The following is a 19,350-nucleotide window of genomic DNA, read 5'->3' as shown; positions in this document are numbered from 1 at the left end:
AAAAAGAAACAAATGGAGGAGCATATTGCAGCTATTTAGATTAACAGTCCACAGTTCAGTGACTGGGTATAAAAAGAGCATCTCATAGAGGCAGTTTCTCAGAAGTAAAGATGAGTGGAGGCTCAACAATCTGCAAAAAACTGTTTCTACAAAGAATAATGTTCTTTAGATTATAATTGTTTGTATCCTGTGTGCAACAGACAAGGCCAGAAAATCAGTACTGGACTCTGGTGATCTTTGGGCCTTCTGCCTTAATTGCATTCTTGTGGTTCACATTTATTTTTACCGAATGAGGAAATTTATCTACATTTGATATTTCACCTTTGCTATTTTCAGACAAATATACAGATTTAAATGACATGTAAATGATTTTACAGTGTTTCAGTTACAGGTTTTCTTGTGAGGAAATGCATTTATGTGGAAAAACAATGGTTTTATACAAATGTATACCACTGACATATTACTGATGCAGTCCTGTATGTTCATTGATAAAAATGCAGTACAATAATTTAAAAAAACCAGACAAACTGTAAATCTTGGTCAGAGTTGCCATAAACTAAATGTAGTGAAACAAACAAACTCCTTGGGATGAAGCTGCAAATGTGCTTTGCATCTAAACACGAGTATGGCTCCACACATCACAGAACTTCTCCATTTTGGTGATACATGCGTATAATTGTAGCGTTTTAAGCTTTACGTGCAGAGCCACGGCGCGGGTGATGGGGTGTGAAGCGCAGCTCTCGGGAGCTCCTGCCTCTCTGCTAAAATTCAACACATATTTGTCCCCAAAATGTGAATTAAATTCAGTTGGAGAGCAGTGAGCCAGGACTTCAAATTACCGCCTTCGCTGGTAGTTGTGAAGGCATTTCAGCAAACAGCAGGGAAAACAACAACTTTCATCTCATGGGAAAAATGTGCTTGACACTCTGCGAAGAGAGAGGGAAAAGAGAAAAACACTAAGCTTAAGAAGATGGCGATGAGGTAGCTACACAGTGTTACTCTTTAAAAATGAGCAGGATCGCGTGTGTAATGGGGAATTTGTCTTTTCATTGCTTTATCTTTACTTTTACACACACAATCCCTTTTTTTATCCTCAAAATGATACCAACGTAAATAGCCTGGCCTGCCTGATGATGAATCACTGCCGATTACTGGACTGACACTTTTATCTGAAGTGTATCTTCTGTAATCCTCTCCTCTTTGACCTCGCATCTAACCCCTGTCCCTGCTCGCGGGACAACCCGTGTCTTAAAAGCAGCCGAAACAGCAGTGAAAGGAATGAAACATACTTGACTTCAACCTTAAGCCGTTTGTTTGCTGTTGCCTCTACTTGGAATGTGCAAGAGGATGAGCTGCTGAAAAGCTGCAGTGGGTGTATAAGTGCACAAGCGCTCTGTATATACCCCTCCCTTTAAGACATGCACATACCCCCTCCTGCACACACACACTGACTGGATCTGAATCCATTGTAAGCCTCTTGGCATCACTGCACCTCTGTTTTCTAAAGTCTACCCATGATTGAGGGCATTTATTGTCAGAGCCATTCATCAGCAGGGCCCCAGCGTCCACACTTTCACGCACCCCTCCACCCACCTCCACTACCCTCACTAAAACATGATAAGCATCTGTTATGGCCCTGCAGGAGCCGCGTAGGCCCTGACGCCTCGGCCTGCCTCCCCGACTGACTGACTAGACCCTGTCTGGGCAGTTATTTACAGGTCAAAACCTGCAGGCTGCATATTGTGTGTTTGTGTTTGAAAGAGAGCTAAAGAGAAAGCAGGAGACAGATGAGGGGGGGTTAGGGATAAGAAGCTAGAAGCACAGCAAAGGATGCAGACCTCTGAACTTTAAAGAAGAGCAGGAGTTATTCAGTGGGCTCACTTCAGGGCATGAGCTATCTCTTCTTTGTGACAAATTAGTGCAATTTTCATATTTAAAATGTCTCGCATTCTTCGAAATGTGCTTTTGATTCCTTTGTACCAGCAGCAGTGGCTGCCCGTAGGCACAGCAGTGTGAGACTGGAATGCAGAAGATGGTTATCTGTTACTCAGTAACTTAATTAATGATTATTTGGGTCATCATTTGATCTGAACTGAGTCAGAAAATAGTGAAAAGTAGCCGGCATTATTTGGCATGAGCTAATGTTTAAAAAGTAGATTTTACTGAGAAGAAAAAGGGATGGAAATATCAAAGTTTTAGCAGTACTTTTAAAGATTTGTTTCAATTTAGTAATGAATTACTATAATATTGGTTACTGTTTCACCTCTAGTGACCCGTGCATTGAATATAAAACTTGTGAACTTACAAATTAGACTAAGAAGATATAGCCTTTTAAAAGATTTAACTAGAAAACATTATATAAATAGATCATACTGGATCTCAACGGTTTGCCTACTGGTCTGGATGTCACACTGCCCACCCCTATGCACTCCCTCTAATAATATGACCATATAATAATAAGTGATGCCTGATATGATACGTGTCTTCTTGTCTCTGTCTTCTTGTGTTTATACCCCGCTCTCCACTTAACCATTAGTTATTATTAAGCTCTGGCTCTCATCCACAGTGTGTTGTTTTCCTGAGGTTTCTTCCTGTTAAAAGGGAGTTTTTCCTTACCACTGTTGCCAAGTGCTTGCTCATAGGGGACCGTCTGGAATGAACAGGGCTATAACGCTCTGCCTGTCTTCACAAACAGTGAAAAAACATCCACTGCATTGCATTTTCTGACATAATCAGAAACATAGGCACTGCCATTTAATTAAGGCCATTTCCACCATACAGTTATAAATACTTACTCTAGCACCAAATCTGTCTTAAATATGAACAGCACCTGCTGTTTCCGTAGCATTTTCTAAATCTACAGCATCCAACTGGTTAAGGAAATGACAGCATTTAGTCTTCCCAGAAAGTAGGGCAGAAAAAAAGACAAGCACACTATTGTTTTTTTTTCTTCACTCAATTTGATGACACTGCAGATATGTAGAGCCTTATCCCACCACACTGCTTCACACAATGAATTAAAGCAGATTCAAAGGAACCCAAAATAAAGCACGTGTTATGGGTTGCTCAGCGCGCTGACTCGACGGTGCAGGAGGAATGGAGAACGTTTGTTGACCTTTTTCTGTTCTGCCTCCACCAGTTACTTGTGCCTATTGTGAAGGCAGTAGCAGAACATCTGCTTAGCTGGCCTCTTTTCAGGAGGCCTGGCCAGAGAGCGTACCAGGAAGAAAAGTGAATGTGTAAGTGTGTGTGTGTGTGTGCGACACAGTGAGGAAAATAAAAGGATTGAATGTGCATATATGTGTGTACGTGCACGCACATTTGCGCATGCACGCGAGCGTGTGTTGGGATTCGGAGCTTTGCAGCTGTTGGGGCTCTCCTCCTGATGGCTGCCCATTGTTTCCTCTCTCCGTGTCTCTGGCTCTCTCTCGCTCTCTCTGTCCCAGCCTGTTTATGGGCCTTCCCCCTTTTTTTTTTTTCAGTGCACACCGCAGCTAAATTTATGCCCTTGGACAGAAGCCTTTCTCAGGGTATAAATTAGGCTGGATGCTCCCTGTCAGAGTTGCAGTGCCAAGACGCTGCAGCTTTACGTTTCAAAGAATCACAATATTGTCACAAGCATTCCTTTACAGTTTATTTTACTGCTGAGGAGGACTTCATTATATCCGCAGCACAGTCTTGTCAAAGTTGTGGGCATATTGCAGCTTTAATCATGTTCGATAAGCAAAACCTTGTGTTCCATAAAGCGCAAGTTAATTGTTGTCAGGGTGGAAAATCCATTTATACACTAATTAGATGCTCTTTTATGAGATAATCAAGAGTAAATTAAAAGGGTCATTTTGCAGTGGAAACAAATAAATAATTCAACTTCTTTGGCTGGGAAAAAGCGCACTTGGGAAATGCTAAACTGCTTGGTATATACTTTAGTTTATAGAACGATCAAACAGAAGACCCTTTAATCTTTGGGCTGAGCCAGGTTGACTGTCCCCTCTTCTCTCCTGAGTCTTTATGCTAAGCTAAGCTAAGAGCTTCATTGTTACCAGACAGTCATTAAGCTGGTTTTAAGCTTGAAATGATGAAAACATCCACAGAAGTGATGCATCTGTGCAATCAAGCTGGGGACAATCATTATGAACTATAAACTATTAATTACGCTACAATAAAAGGACAGTATCTGTGAACTGGTTGGTGTAAATATAAGCCTTTAGTATCTCCTGATACTTTCTCTGGAACATAGATAAGTTCTTATCAGACATTAACCTGACTGAAACAGTTGAGATATTGACTGAAATACTATTGGATATATACATATTGAGGAGAGTGAACACACAAGCTGCCTTAAAGATACGATAAACATAATGAAATTGAACTGAATGTAAAAACAAAAAGTTTTGCTGTCATGTAAGTAGAACACAGTGTCACAACAGATCAGCGCTTTGTGGTTAATACATGTGTTTAGACATACTTTCACAATATTCACACAGAAAAAAAGCACAATCATGAATGAAGAAAAAAAACTGTCTTTGGTCTGATTGGATGAATTAAGGACAAATGGCCAAAATGATAGGATACCCATAGATAGCACCCCCAAACACACACGCACAAACAGAGAGAGACTGGGGAGACTGGGCTGTCTTTGGTGTCTGCTCCGCGTCGTTATCAAGAGACAACTTCTGACATTTATCATGACAAGAGCTCAGTCTTCTTATCTCTGCTACTGTTCTCTATCACCGGAGAAGTGTGAAAGTACGTTCCTGTCCCTGACAGCTTCACGGCCGTCTTGTCATGCTCACTCTGTCAGATCCAGCACAGAATCACTGTATATTATCCAAGCTGTATTATCTCTCATCCAAGGTTCTACACTTGAGTTAAGATGGTGCTCAGTGTCTTGAAAGCTAAATATATTTTCAGTTTCTTTAGTCAATCCAATGTGTAGCAGAAAAATAATCTGTCTATAAACTTAAATGACAGCTTTGCTTGTGTATTGTGGCAGTTTATTTGTTTGAGTCTCAACCCATAAAAGAATCCCACGTCTTTTAGTTTTTCAGATTTCAGATTGTTGTCCTTCTTTACTCTGCCGCTATAACCTTTATTTGTCTTTCTGATGACACTGCTCTTCTCTAAAAACCTTCACAGATGTTCTTGGTGGTATAAAGGAATGGAACTTTTTTTTTCAAGCTTCAAACATCTTTTGGAAATATTCGGCTGCAATCAGTGGTCAGCACCACAATGTTACTGTAAACTGCAATATTATGTTACAGTCTGACCACCCCGTGCTCAGGCTATGAGAAAAGACGCCGTGGTTTATAACAGATAAAGCCTGATCAGAGTAAAGCAGTAATTTTGCTCTTTTATAGTTTTCTCTAAAAGTATATATTTTCAACAATTTAATATTAATCATTAATGTGATCCAAATGTACATTACTGTGTAAAGGTTTTCAGCCACACATCTTTTCTTTATACTTTTGTAGGAAATGAGGAATGGTTGCAGGGATTCATGGAAATGGGCAACCATCCATGGAAATAAGGCGAAACATCATCTGTACAATTCTAACAAACTTAGGAGTCAATAATTGGTATGGCAACCCTTATTCTTCAGCGCAACCTGTCCCACAAAATATTGAAATTTATTTAGTTAGTCCTCAGGAATAGTTTTCCTTTTTTTATTTTATTTTAAATGACATTATAAATCTCTTCTTTGGATATCGGGCGCCTTTTTGAGTTGTTCTTTATCAGGCTGATCCCACATTCCTTCAATAATGCACTGATCTGAGCTCTGGGGATGCCAATCCATGGCTGATAGTGTTCCACTGTGTGTTTTTCTATCCAAGTATGCTTTTTCTACACTAGCAGTGGGTTTGGGATCAATGTCATGGTTACAAATGAAGCTGTTGCCAATCAGACCCTTTCCAGGTGGTATTCCATGGTGGATCAAAATCTGATCCCCAACACCTCTGATTCATTCAACCAACCAAGCATCCATCCATTTTTTTATCTGCTGCTTATCTGGGGCTGGATCTCTTCCCTCCCTGGAGGAGGACACCCTCTAGTTCCCTAATATAAAGAACCACCACCCTATTCTACCATACCAGAGGCACCATTCCAGATCTCCATGTGACAAACCCACAAAAGCCTGAAAGAACTGAGGGTGAATCTCATTGTGGAAAGGACCACAATCCAACACAGCGTCCTGTGTTTATTTGTCAGTTTTATTTGATCACAACACTGTTTTTGGTTCTTCAGGTTCAGCACCTGAATCCTTCTGCTTTTTAGCTGGACTCCAGCACACACACCTCTCTCTGGACTCCAGCTTCGCTATATTATAAGGGAGAAACCTCGTTAGTTAATTCTGTGCACCAGTCCCTCCAACCTCCCTGACACTGCCCCTTGAGCTCACTACACCACCCCTCCCTAACAGCTGAGCCAGGGACCACACCTCCGCCACACTCATCCACTCCAGAGACCCTGCCACCAAGGAATTGTTTAACTGCTTTCGTGACCTCCCTCCCAGTGATGGGGCAAGTCATCTCCCTCTTTCCTGTTGCTTTCTCTACAGAAGGTAATCAATGGGATTGAGAAGATCCTTGAAGTATTCCTTCTATCGTCCATCTGTATCCTCAGCTGAAGTCAACAGGAGACCACTCCCACTGTACACAGTGTGAATAGAGCACTGCTTTCACCTTCCAAGTCACCTGACCATTTGACAGAATCACTTCGAGGCCTCATCCAACTCCTCAAACACCTGAGTTTTTGTTTCAGCTACTGCCAGAGCTGTACGTAGTACCTGTCAGCTTGATGGTTCCGTCCACCTCCAGTTTCCATCATCTGGTTTGGGGATTACAACCATGGCAGGCACCAACCAACCTTTAACCATAGCTGTGCACAGCCACCTAAGCAATCAAGGTGTGGAAGACGGCCCATTCAGACTTGGTGTCCCAAACCTCCTTTGGAATGCTTAGAAAGGTCTGCTGGAGGTAGAAGCTGAAAATCTCATGAACTGGAGCCAAGGCTAGATGTTCCCAGTGCACCCTGACTACATGTTTTGACATGCTGAGCCTGTCATGTATCCTGATCAAACACGTTGCCTCTTCAGATTATGCCCAACCAGCTCCATGGGCTAAGGACTATTCATCAGGTCCTCTGCCTTGTGCTCCCTCCCCAGGCCTTACGCCAGAGTGGAGCAAAGCCTGGACTCTTACATAGGACCAATTCTCCTTGGAAGACTACGAGGGGGGGAAAGTCAATTACATAGCACCTGGGATCACATTGTTACACAAATGCCACCACTATGGTAAGGTGGTGATTCATAGAAGTAATCCTGACCTCCCCTGTACACAGTGATGGTGATTTGAACCAAAATGTAAAATTTAAGATTCATTACTCCATAAGACCTGTTGCCATGATTTCTAGTTCTTTTGTGATGGCATACCTCAGCCCTTTTCTCCCCTTCACTAAGAATGGCTTGTTGACAGCCACCCTGTAAGTGAGTCCAATTCTGAAGAGTCTTTGGCAAACAGTAGATGAATCAATAGGAGGGCCTTGCTGCATCTGTTGGGTTCTATCTCAGGTGTTTGGTGGATTTTTCCCCTTTCTTAAGGACTTGACTTTGACAAACTATTCATGCGCTGTAGATAGATTTTCTTAATGCCTACCGCTTCTTCTTCTGTCTTCCACTTCACTTCACTTTAGTTTCCTAATTTTTTAAAGACATACTGCAGAGCATGCAAGATATGGCCAGGTTTTTGCCCATAAAGAAATGAGGGGTGGCTCACGGTTTTTGCACAGGACTTTACTTCAGATCAAGGCAGAAAATTGTATTTGTTTCCCAAGTCTTAGGAGATTTTCTCTTCTGCTGAACATCTGTTTGACACAATTGGCCACACCAGATTGTTGGTGTGAAAAGCAGCTGTTTGCCTCTAGAAAACATCCAGGGATGAGTGGAGCTTTTAGGGACGTCGGTGAGTGTGTTGACCAGCATGGTGTGGAGAGTGTAAATAAAACCATAAAGTCTGCCACTATAGCAGCATGACACCGTGGATGGAAAAGTGAGTCAGTCCACAGCTTTGGTCAACTGTGAAAGATCTCAACAAGTAATGGAAGGATTGCGATAAATTTCTCTAGACATTTACAACTCCTAAAAGGAAATTTACTTTCCCTCTGTTGTCACGAGCAGTCACAACTTATGGATAAACTATTATAAAATATTTTAGATCATGCAGCTACAATATCAGTTAGCCTGAGTTGTCTTTTATTGCGTGTCTGTGTAAAAAAAAAGAAAAGAAAAAAGAAAAAGCAACCACCGCGCTATCATGCCAATCATAAGATGATGAACCTGGTATATATATTGTACATGTGAAGTTGCATTTAGCTGCTGTTAGGTGTATTCTTTCTCTCATTGGCCCCAATTTCCCAGCAGCACCAGACATCAGCCATGGTTACATTTACATACAAGCTGCTACATTGTGCTGACAGTGTGAAAATGTCATAAGTCAGGTAGCAGCAGCTGCTGGGAGCCAGCTTAGTAAAGGCCCCTGAATACTCGGTGGTCATGATGAGGTCTTGACCTTCCAGTAAATGTGTCAAGAGTGATCTAAGGTTAGAGTGACACACACTCCTCAATGAGCAGAGTGATCCAGGGAACAGCCGTAACTGGAAATCTCTTGCAATTTAACTTTACATTAGTACTGTTTTATTCCTTCAAATGACCACAAAATGTTATATTCTTAAAATGCGATTTAGATATTGAGAATGTTAAGTGAAGTTTTGCTGCATTCATTCTGTTTTTGTTAAAAGTGTGTAACATAACACTAATATGTTCTCTTTCATTAAAGATAAGAGGATAAGGTTAGCCATGTGTGACTGCTGGCGGGATGAAAAATGCTTTCCTGTGGTAAAATGATCTCTATAAGACAAAGAGGCTCAAGTCAAAGAATGCTGTGGATATCATATCAAAGACAGAAACAATTCAACAGCATCAAAAAAACCTCACAAAAACTAAGCTGGAATTGTATTTCTAAAGGCAACGCATTGCAAAACATCCATCTCCTGGGAAATTTCCAGACTGACAATGAGATGAATAATTCCTAAACACTGATGGATATGACCTCGCTGGTCTTTGCTCATTCAGTCAGTACAGAGAGGGGTTATTTGTGCGTAAATACAGCTGATAAAAATCAGTTCATCACTGCTGTTCTGCAGGCCCTGGTACACATTTCAGACAAGGCCAGGCACATACCTGGAGGCTGGAATTTTATCAGAAGCATATTCACCACTATTTCATGTCAACCCATGATGACAGATAGACCAGGAATTCCTCTGATCACTAAACTGTTGCAAAGTGGAAACTTTTTTCCCCAATTCTCAGAAAACCATTATATTTACTCCAATGGCCACAGGAACCTAAAAAATGGATTGTGAGTTTTACAGTCTGTTGCTTTGATAACACAAATCTAAAAAACTTAATGGCTAAAAAATAAACAAATAAGCTATTCAATAAATACACAGACTTTGCAACTTAAAAGGTAAATGACTCTTTTCAATAAACAATTTTATTGCCTCAATGGTTTATGTTGCCCAGAAAGCTATAAATATACCGTAACACTGAATTCAGAGAATTGCTGGAAGAAATAAAAGATCCACAAAGAAATACGTGTTCCAATACTCGACGTAGTCTAAATAAACATATAGGAGGTTATTTCCTGTTGTAGTCCCTGGTGCATGACACTGAATCAACAGTTTGAATGGAACAAGCACCTCAAGAAAACTGAGACGACACAAACTTCCAAATCAAAGATTGCCACTCCCTTTTTGACAGACACAACATATATACACAGCTCCTGATTGTAACTTGAGTAGCCAGCATTTATGCAGTCACACAGCTGACCTCACCATAAACATTGATGGAGTTTCAGTGTAGCCTAAAGGCGACATCTAGTGGCCATAAGCAGGAACAACGGGGGAATGGTGCAATTTCAGATTTCAAAGAACAACACACAATCATATTTTGGTGGTGAATGGGCAGTGAGTATACAACACAAAACAAAGTACAGACCAAGTAAACCACCACAGCCAAACATCACTGTTATTATACTTAATTAAATTTATAAAACAGGAAGTAAACACACTTACAGGTCAACATGTTTTGGCCTTCAGGCCTAATAGCTATGACTAAAAACAATCCTGGTGAATAATTGAAGTCCAGCAGAGTCAAACAAGCACAATCTCACAACGTTAATTGTTTGGAAATGATCACTTTTGTACAGCTGTGATATCCTTTATCATTGTGCCTTTAAAATACCCCCTTAGCTTGTTATTAAGTCCAAAATCACAGCTGTTAGCCTTTAGCCTTTGCAATGGGGCCATCAAATGATGTTTTTTGATATTACATGATATACAGTGCTTAAAAGATTTATTAGACCACTACCCAGAGTAAGGCTTATACCACAGCTCCCCCAAATGAAAGATATTGGAATTACCAAAATCATTTTATGTTTCTGTAACAGATAATCCATCTTTATTCTGAATTATATTTTTAGTGTTAAATACATAACTATTTTTTCCAGCAATTTTCAAACTGTTTTACTGAAAAGCAGAAAAAACCCAGTAAATTATTATTTTTGATTAAGATGCCACCTCAAAGTTATTTACCTGCACTCCTGAACAGAAACAATGGTGTTAGTGGTTTATAATTTGGGCCTAGTAGCAGGATCGATCATTTCTGACTTGTTATTGTAGTTCAGTGTGCCGGCTCAGACTTGGGTATAAAAGTGTGAATTCAGTTTGTCATTTACCTAAAAAACTACAACAAGTTTGAGCTTTAAACAAGTTTTTCACAGATGTTCTTGTGCTTATGGCAGCTGGTCTGATAAATTTAAGCACTGTTAACAATGTTGCAAACTGAATCAAATTAAAAAATTCTTATGTGCTCACAGTCTTGAAAAAACAAACTACTGCTTCAAATTATAACATGTACATACAGATAAAACAACGCTCTATGATTGCATGCTCTAATGCAGTGAATGCTCCCTGCTGATGGAAAAGATTTACATTGCAGACAATTTCCTGGGTGCAGAAAGTTTGGTCCTCACTCAATCTTTTGCCTGAGGATCCTTTTCTCTTCTTCAACAAAGTTCTTGTCAGATGTGGCTTGTCCAAAGTCCCTCTTCCTCTTCTCCTTCTGCTGGAAGGTCTCCACTCGCCGTTTCTTGGCAGACAGCCCTGGCTTCTCTGACTCCTCATCTGATCAGCAGATGACGAGTTGGATGGATTTGGGATTTTGTAGAGGGACGGAGAGTAAAACATAATCTTTATTATTATTTCTCAACAGCACATTGTTTAAATAAACAAGTCCACATTTTCCAAGCAGGTGCAAAGCAGAAAGCAGAGCAAACGCCCTCATTATTTTACTGTATTGCACTCATTTGTTACATATAGTTGGATGGAAATACGTAGGTGGAATGGTGCAGCTGATATTATGCTTCGCATCTTTGGGTATTGATTAAACACACAAAGACTGGCCTGAAACAGATGTTTACATTTATAATCTGATACTTTTATTTAGTTTTTGGTATCATTTATTTCACATTTTTGTGGCAGCAAATCAAATAAATCTTTGTTAACAACTTCCAGCTCTTCTCTGAAGAAGTCCAAAAATCCTCACACACAACTTTTTCAACAAATTGAAAACGTTAACACAATGTTCACCTCTGGTATCTACTGTATTGCCCTTGTTTCATTTCCATGTAGTTCTTTTGCTTATCACAAGTTCATACTTTCTTGCTAATTTGCCAAATTATCAAATAACATAGGATTAAATACACATCAAAATTTATTGGGATTTTAAAGCCTGTGGGTATTGCACAACGGTATAAAAGAGCTGTGATGAGGAGAATGAAACTGAAACTCACCAGAGTCTGAGGGTTGCTCTTCTTCAGGTAGAAAACGAGCTTTGCCTGTATAAGCTTGCGGTGCGTCTTCCCCGTTGTCCTCGTACACATTGGACCACTTTATAGCCATGTCCATTCCAGGGGGAGGTCCTTTCTTCTTCTCTGGCTCTGCAGTGTAACTTTCAGGCGGGGGCACGGCATTTGTCTTCCATGGCTTAAATTCTCTGGCAGCCTTCAAGGAAAAAAAAGTGGAAAATTGGTTTAGAGAAAGTCAAACAGCAAAGGTGATCATAGCTAGTCTCCATAAGAGATTAAAGACAGTAAACTCTCTTTAAAATAAACAAGAAATATAACTATTATAATATGTGAATCACTCAATCACTTTATAGACTGAGATTATGGCTTGTGGTGTTGCTGTACTGCACTATGTTATAATGAAAAGTCTTCCTAACATCGTTTCTATTGGCCTCATTCACTTGCAAAGAGAGAAGACAGAAAAACATCTTTCATGCACCAGAATGACATCACACATGTGCAAGACTGTGGAAAAGTCTCAAGCTACACCTCAATTCTTTAGATGTTGCAAAATATTTACAGCGATTTATTGGAACATGTGTAAACACAAATGAAAATACGGCATTCAAGTCAAAAATGATGCTGAAAAGCATCAATATTAGACAACTTTAGCTTCCTTTTAAATTCTTTAAGTAGCCTAAAGTCCAGCCTAAAGTTTCTTGAAGTCCACATCAAAACACAATGGTTATGACTGTTAATGACTGTAGACAGTCACCATTGTACCTCTCTCCTGACCACCTCCAATTTAAACCAAGATTTTCAAGTCTTTCATCCCTCCCTGTTTTTCAGTCCAGTTCTTGTGTAATCTGGCAAACCTCAACCTTTTCTCCTCCTTTCCTTCATTAAGAATGGCTTCTGGACAGCAACCCTTCCACCGAGACCATTTCTGATGAGGCTTTGGCAAACGGTAGATGGACCAACTACAGGGCAAGATTTCTCTCTCAGGTCTTGTGTCAGGCCCTTGCTGGATTTGTTTTCCTATTTGTTAAGAACACGATTTTCAGATACAGTTCATCAGCTGTAGATAATGCCTTTCTTTTTTGTTTTGTTAGACTTGCCACTTATTTGAGTGGCCTCAGCTTCCACGGAGTTTTTAACAACACTCTGCACACCATGCCATCACATTTTTAGCTCTTTGGTAATCACCTTATTGGTGCAAAGACACTATTTTATACTGTCAACCTGTGCACTCTTTGGCATTTTCATAGGGTCATCCGAAGAAATTAACAAATAATATGGTTTTTCAACAGGCTGATCGTAACAAAGTGCCTAAAAACTCTATTTAAAATCGGTTCTTTGCCAACTGTAGACACAAGATTGGTTCATCCGCTTATGACCAGTGTTGGGACTAACGCGTTATTAAGTAACGCGTTACAGTAACTACGTTATTATTGTGGTAACGAGCACGGTAACTAGTTATTATGCCAAAATCAGGAACGCGTTACTCATTACTGGGATTTAGATAGGGTCGTTACTCGTTACTTCGTGTGGTGGCTATCGCGGAGCTTCCACAGATTCAGTAACATTAGCAAGTGTTGGAGGCAGCAGGTGGATGAAGGAAAAGGGACGCAGAAGGAAAAGAGACCCGAGGCGGCCGCCGGTCCAAGTGTGAACTGAACTTCAGGTAAGAAGTTATGACCTGCAGTCTCTCTGGGTCAGATATAAACCAAGTTTAGGTGGAGTTTATTTTCGTTATTCTGACTTTTTCCGTACTGCGTGCTAGCTAGCATGACGGAGTTTCTATACAGCTGGGTGGGTGCTATGATGTTAATGATGTTGAACTTTATTTTGTTCATAAGTTATTAGAGTTGCCAACCGTCCCGTCTGGTATTCAGAGAAAATATTACGCGTTTCTTATTGAGGTGAAAAGGAACAGTTTGTCCCGTAATTCAGCTACAATGAAAAAGGCACAAAGCTGGAGTTATTCTGTGTCTTTGCTGCACAGCTGCCTCTTCTTCTTTCATTCTCCCCCTCCCTCTCCCGTTTCTGCTTCAATCATGAAAACTGATCAATGATCAGCTGATCGGCTCTCTTGTTTGTTTATCGCTCACTTTGCGCCGAAAGAGGAAACCAGCGGATGTCGCGCTAAACAACAGCAGCACGTTTAAGCTTGATCAGCTGTTGTTAGAGTTTATTTAATATTAATTTCTAGTATCAGCTGATGTTTGCTGGAGCCACAGCTGTAAACCTGCTGGTCATGATATGGTTTGGTTATCTGGTGAGAGGGAAACATGAAGATGAAACCAGGAGATGTCCTTACTGAATCATCAGAGCTGAACAGGTGATGGAGAAACAGGTTTACCTTTTAGGTGACATGAATGAGTTGAAGGGAAGTTATGAACTGTTTCTGAGAGACAAATAACCCCAGGATCCTTTTTTAGGTAGCTGACAGCTGGTAACTGTGCAGGTGCGGATCTAGCAAAGTGTTGCCAGGGGGCCAGGTAGGGCATTAACAGGGAAAGGGGGGCACAAAGAAATACTTTTCTTTCTTATTCTCATTTAAAATGTCTAGCTTTTAAAAAATAATTATCTGAATCTTACAACAAACAATTGATAGATTGATGCATATATACCATCAAAACAGTGTACATCACTGTCACAACAGTGTTTATTTTCATTCAAAGGCTTTATGATTTTTCCTATAATGGTGGGCCGGTCTCTAGTCAAAATGCCCGGGCCAATTTTCTGTCCCAGTCCAGCCCTGTATGCAGCTCATCTGCAGTCTGGTGTTGCCTACATCTTCCTATTCAGAAGGCAGAATTTCCGAGTTCTGAGTACAATCGAAAGCACCAAGACTCCAGTTTTTGTGTTGGATGTAAAAGGCGCGCATGACGCTGTGACGTAGGCTAGAATCATGGCAGCAGTCAATGACGGTCCAGGCGTGGGATTTCTCTCGTGGAAATATGCACATTATCTTTTCCTTTCTATTGGTAGGTGGCACAGTGCACTTGTGGCAAGTAAGCAAGCTAGAAGACTGGCAAAGTTATGGAAGAAACACATTAACAAGAGAATTCTGAGTAAAACCAAAGTTACTTTCCCTAGTAACTAGTTACTTTGAAAGTAACGAGTAACTTGAAGTAACTGAGTTACTTTTGAGAAAAGTAACTAGTAATGTAACTAAGTTACTATTTTAAAGTAACTTACCCAACACTGCTTATGACACACCTTGTTTGGAAGAACTATTGCTGAAGACCACTTAGAAAGGCTCTATGGAAGTAAATTATGAGGAAATGAATATGGCTCAATACTTCTGCACAGCCTGTACATATGAATGTCGTTACAAAAGTCTGATAACGTCTCCAACCAACCACTGCAGATAGAGCTACACTGTGTGCATCAGCAAGCAAAGAAACAGCGACCACTACTGGGAAGCCTGAGCTAGCACAGGTGAAGCCGATAATCTGCTAATTGTGGCTCGTACAGTGTTTACACTCATCTAGCACACCAGAGCGTGCTTGTTGTGGTCATATTAACCGCAGTTCAACGTGTATTTGTACCTCCTCCGGGGCTTTGACCGTCAGGCTGTCCCAGTCTATTTGCTTATTCAGCGGGTTATAGAGGAAAGCGGGTTTGGACACGGAGCGAAACAGCTCGTCGGGTTTGGGTAACGGAGCTCCGCCGGCATCTCGCTTGGTTCCCGGTAGAGAGGACCGAGCGCTCCCCTCGGCTTCGGTCCCCGCTTTCTTCTTTCGGCTTCCCCCCTGGTCATCCGAATCGCTGTCGTTGCTGCTGTCGCTCAAATCGTCGTAGCTCGAGAAGAACCCCAAAGAGCCCGTCTTCTTTTCTTCTGTCATTTTTCTGAGGCTACAAATACTCTATTGAGGAACAAGATACTGCTGTAAAACCCACGCGAAAATGAAGCTAGATCCGCTGACCCTAACTTCTTCAAGATCTACTCCATTTTGAATGAGCCTCCAAAACAGTTGTAAAGCGAGTAGATGGTGTCGTAAAGCCTGTCGTGAAGCCATTTCCTAGCAGGCTGGTGGTAATTTGCAATTCGACCAAAAGAAAATAAATCTTTCCGTCAAAGTCTTTCAGTATTTGGAGTTTATTTTAATGTTAAAATTGTTTCTGTATAATATACTCAGCCACAGTTATTATGTAATTAAATACAATTAATGGGCTGTTGTTTAAGCTCCATTTTCCTCTTTTTGACAGAGAATTTCTGCCATCTGCTGGAGACATTTGACAACTGCAGCCTCCGTACCGCTTAAAAAAGGGAGGTCTCCAGCTGAGGTGTAGTGCCAGAAAGTGAGCGTGTTCCAAATAGTGAATGTCGATGTTTCTGTTTGGCTTTATTTATTATTATTTATTTATTTATTTAATATAAAAAGGAACAGGATATTCAAAGGGATATATACACAAAATTACCTGTTTTTCAAGTATCTTTCTGACTCTACGTTATTATACCTACTTTATGTTACAGGGTCAGTCCATTTTAGGACACTTAAGATATCTTTATAAAATATGCAATGCTTGTGTCAATGTCTTGCATATTCTGTCGTCTCATCTTGCTTGAAAAAGACACTTCAAATGTAGGTGACACTATAAAAATGTTTTTACCTGCATATATAAAAGATATGCAAAAGTCAATTTGTCAAAACTGCAGATTCTAACCCCAGTGTTCTTTATTGAAATGTGTTATAAATTATAGGCCAACAACTCATTCACAATGGTTTAAATACAACCAATTTTACATACAATATTCAACTATAACTGAGCAAAAGTGATTAAATAGACTGAATTCAAGAACATGTAAGTCCATCTATCTGACCATCTTCATCAGTTCTTACAGTACATATCGTGCACCTAAATGTGTCCTTTTGCTCTCTCTATTATTCTTTCCTATACGATAGTTGCCCTGTGTCTCTCTATTTCATCTCCACCTTTCTCCTTCACTTATTCTCTGGGAAATATTAAATTCTGCCGCTTTTCACAGAGTAAACGTCCATGTCATAGATATATCTGACAGCTCAGGTGGAGCACACGGTCCATCGGGAGGAGGGTAGCTTTATTGCCAAGCATTCAAAAAAAACCCCTGAAATCTGTGTTACAGCTGACCTGCACGGTTTGCAGTAGAACACGAAACATTATTTACCGTCAGGTCCTGACCCGTCTGTGCATTGTTAAGTTATGCAGTAAACGTGTGATGTGCTTAAATGTGCACATCCAAGTTTTCCCCCCACTACATGCCTTCTAATGCTAGATATCTATTAAAATAACTATATATACTACAAGATTGATCATGGCATTCTGACTTTTCCTAGTCAATATATAGCTGTCAGATCAGATTTATGCCTTAAATATATATATATATGTGTGTGTGTGTGTGTGTGTGTGTGTGTGTGTGTGTGTGTGTGTGTGTGTGTGTGTGTGTGTAAAAAAAAAAACATATGTAAAAAAAATAAATAACAAGCTCACTACATCAAGCCAAACCTCCTGACCCACACTTCAACCACCTAAAAGGTTAAGACCTTCTTGGCCTTTCTTCTGATGTGTTAAGAGCATTTGCAGGCTCTAAAGTCAGCTAGACTTAAAGGGGCCAGGCATGACCCCTCTCTGTACAGGTCAAACACCTGCCACACTGCATAAAATAGACAAGGAAACATAAATCTAGCAGATATATTAAGCCAAACCTCCACCAAGGTGGCTCAATCACTGGGAACAGTATTGTATAGAGTAGGTAATGGATAATAGCTATTGATTAGTAAATAACTGGACACTAATAACTTGAGCTTTTTAACCCTTAACCTTATTAATTTCAATTCAATTGAATTTAACATCAAATAAAAACAACAGTCAGCCCAATGAATATCATACTTTAAGGCAAACACCTTAAAATAATACAGAGAAAGCTGTTTGGTGACAGTGGGAAGAAAGAAACCTCCGGCAGAACCAGGCTCAGCAAGGAGCAAACATCTGCCAGGACCAGCTCAACATGAAAATTTTGGGTCAACTTGAAAAAAAGGCAGATGTGAAATGAGGTGAAGACATTTTATGAAAGTTTGACCTTATTTGAACTCAGAGAAGAGGTCAGAGGTCAAAAGTAGCGTTACAATTCCCATATACCAACCCCTATCCCTAGACTGTAAAAATAAATATTGGTGCAAGGAAACACAGCTTTATATAGCATTTCTATCACTTTGACCTTCAGATTAATCCACTGACCTTGAAGTAGAGGTCAGAGGTCAAATGTGACATATTTTACATCTTTATATAGTACTTTCAATATGTCGCCAATACACACCGTGCTTGTAACAGTCATATTTCTAAGTTATAAGGCTTTTTGTCCATTTTTGCCCAATACATGACGTTAATCTTGAAGACATCAGAACTCTTTGTTTTCTGTCACAAAGATGTTTGGGAAATGTGAGAGAGCTTGGCAGCTGAGGACATTGTGTAAAGTTTGAACCTCCGAGTCCTTTTAGATTGACCTGAAATCTTGGATTTCTCACACACTCTTCTTTAAAAATCCTAAACAGGTCCGTGAGGCTGTGGATGATATTTTTGGACTCACACTTCCACAAACTGCCTTTTCCTTTCAAGTCTCTCTGCTCTGAGGCGCTGTAAGAACCTAAATCAATACATGAATAAAAAGCGTTTCTCTTTCTTCAAAACAGAGAAAAGAAAAGAGATCATCCAGCTGTTTCCAGATGAATGTCTCACATCCTGTCTAAACAAGACAGGATGTGAGACATTAAGAATTTGACTTTTTTAAAAACAAGTCATTAATTTTTCCATCGTCAGTTTTTTTGCCGAGTGAATGCTTTTTTTTTTTTTTTGCCTGTCCCGTTTGGCTCTTTTGCCATCAGAATTGTTGTCTAAAGGCAAAGAAAGATGCCCAACGGATTTACTTTACCAAATTGACCATCCCAGCCTTGCCGTAATGGTCCATTTGATTCACCTTTTAATGTTTATTTTATTTTCACTTACTGAATACGGGACAGACTTGACTGGGGGAAAGAAGGGGAGAAAGAAAGAGGGAAAGAGAAACAGCTGAGAAGAGGGACGGGGGAGAAGGGCAAAAGACAAAAACCAACAGAACGGGCAGAAAAAGAAAAAATGCATATATCAATCACCTGGATCACCTGCTGAGAAAGAAAAAAGAAAACAAGCAGAAGAGAACAAGAGTAATAGAATAAACAACATCACAATGATATATGGGAATATGACAGTAAATACTAAATGTTAAACATTATTGTGCAGCACATAAGATCAACAGAACACAGTGTGCTTTGAGGTAGGAGCCAAAAAGGGTGTAGTTTGTGGGTGTGATCACCCGTGTGTACACCTGTGAGCATGGACGCGCTTGTTTTTTGTTTTTTTAAAAGGTTCCTTCATGTAATAATCTGCTAGAGGGTGTGGGGGGGCCACAGCCCCGTCCTCCAGG

The 19,350-nt window shown here is 40.2% G+C and overlaps 1 protein-coding gene across 1 annotated transcript; it reads right to left on the bottom strand.

Annotated features, from left to right (window-relative positions):
* Positions 1–9,514: 9,514 nt before the first annotated feature.
* On the bottom strand, positions 9,515–15,892 carry lg17h1orf52 (linkage group 17 C1orf52 homolog). Its single transcript, XM_004562124.5, has 3 exons — positions 15,458–15,892; positions 11,907–12,117; positions 9,515–11,238 (listed from the first exon to the last, which is right to left on the bottom strand). Exons 1-3 carry the CDS (start codon positions 15,752–15,754, stop codon positions 11,084–11,086), a joined length of 663 nt encoding a protein of 220 aa, XP_004562181.1. The 5' UTR covers positions 15,755–15,892; the 3' UTR covers positions 9,515–11,083.
* Positions 15,893–19,350: the final 3,458 nt, after the last annotated feature.

Source organism: Maylandia zebra, linkage group LG17, assembly GCF_041146795.1.
Source record: "Maylandia zebra isolate NMK-2024a linkage group LG17, Mzebra_GT3a, whole genome shotgun sequence".
In the NCBI taxonomy this organism is placed as follows: Eukaryota; Metazoa; Chordata; class Actinopteri; order Cichliformes; family Cichlidae; genus Maylandia; species Maylandia zebra.
The sequence above is the reverse complement of the archived record's forward strand: the minus strand, read 5'-3'. Positions and strand labels throughout refer to the sequence as shown.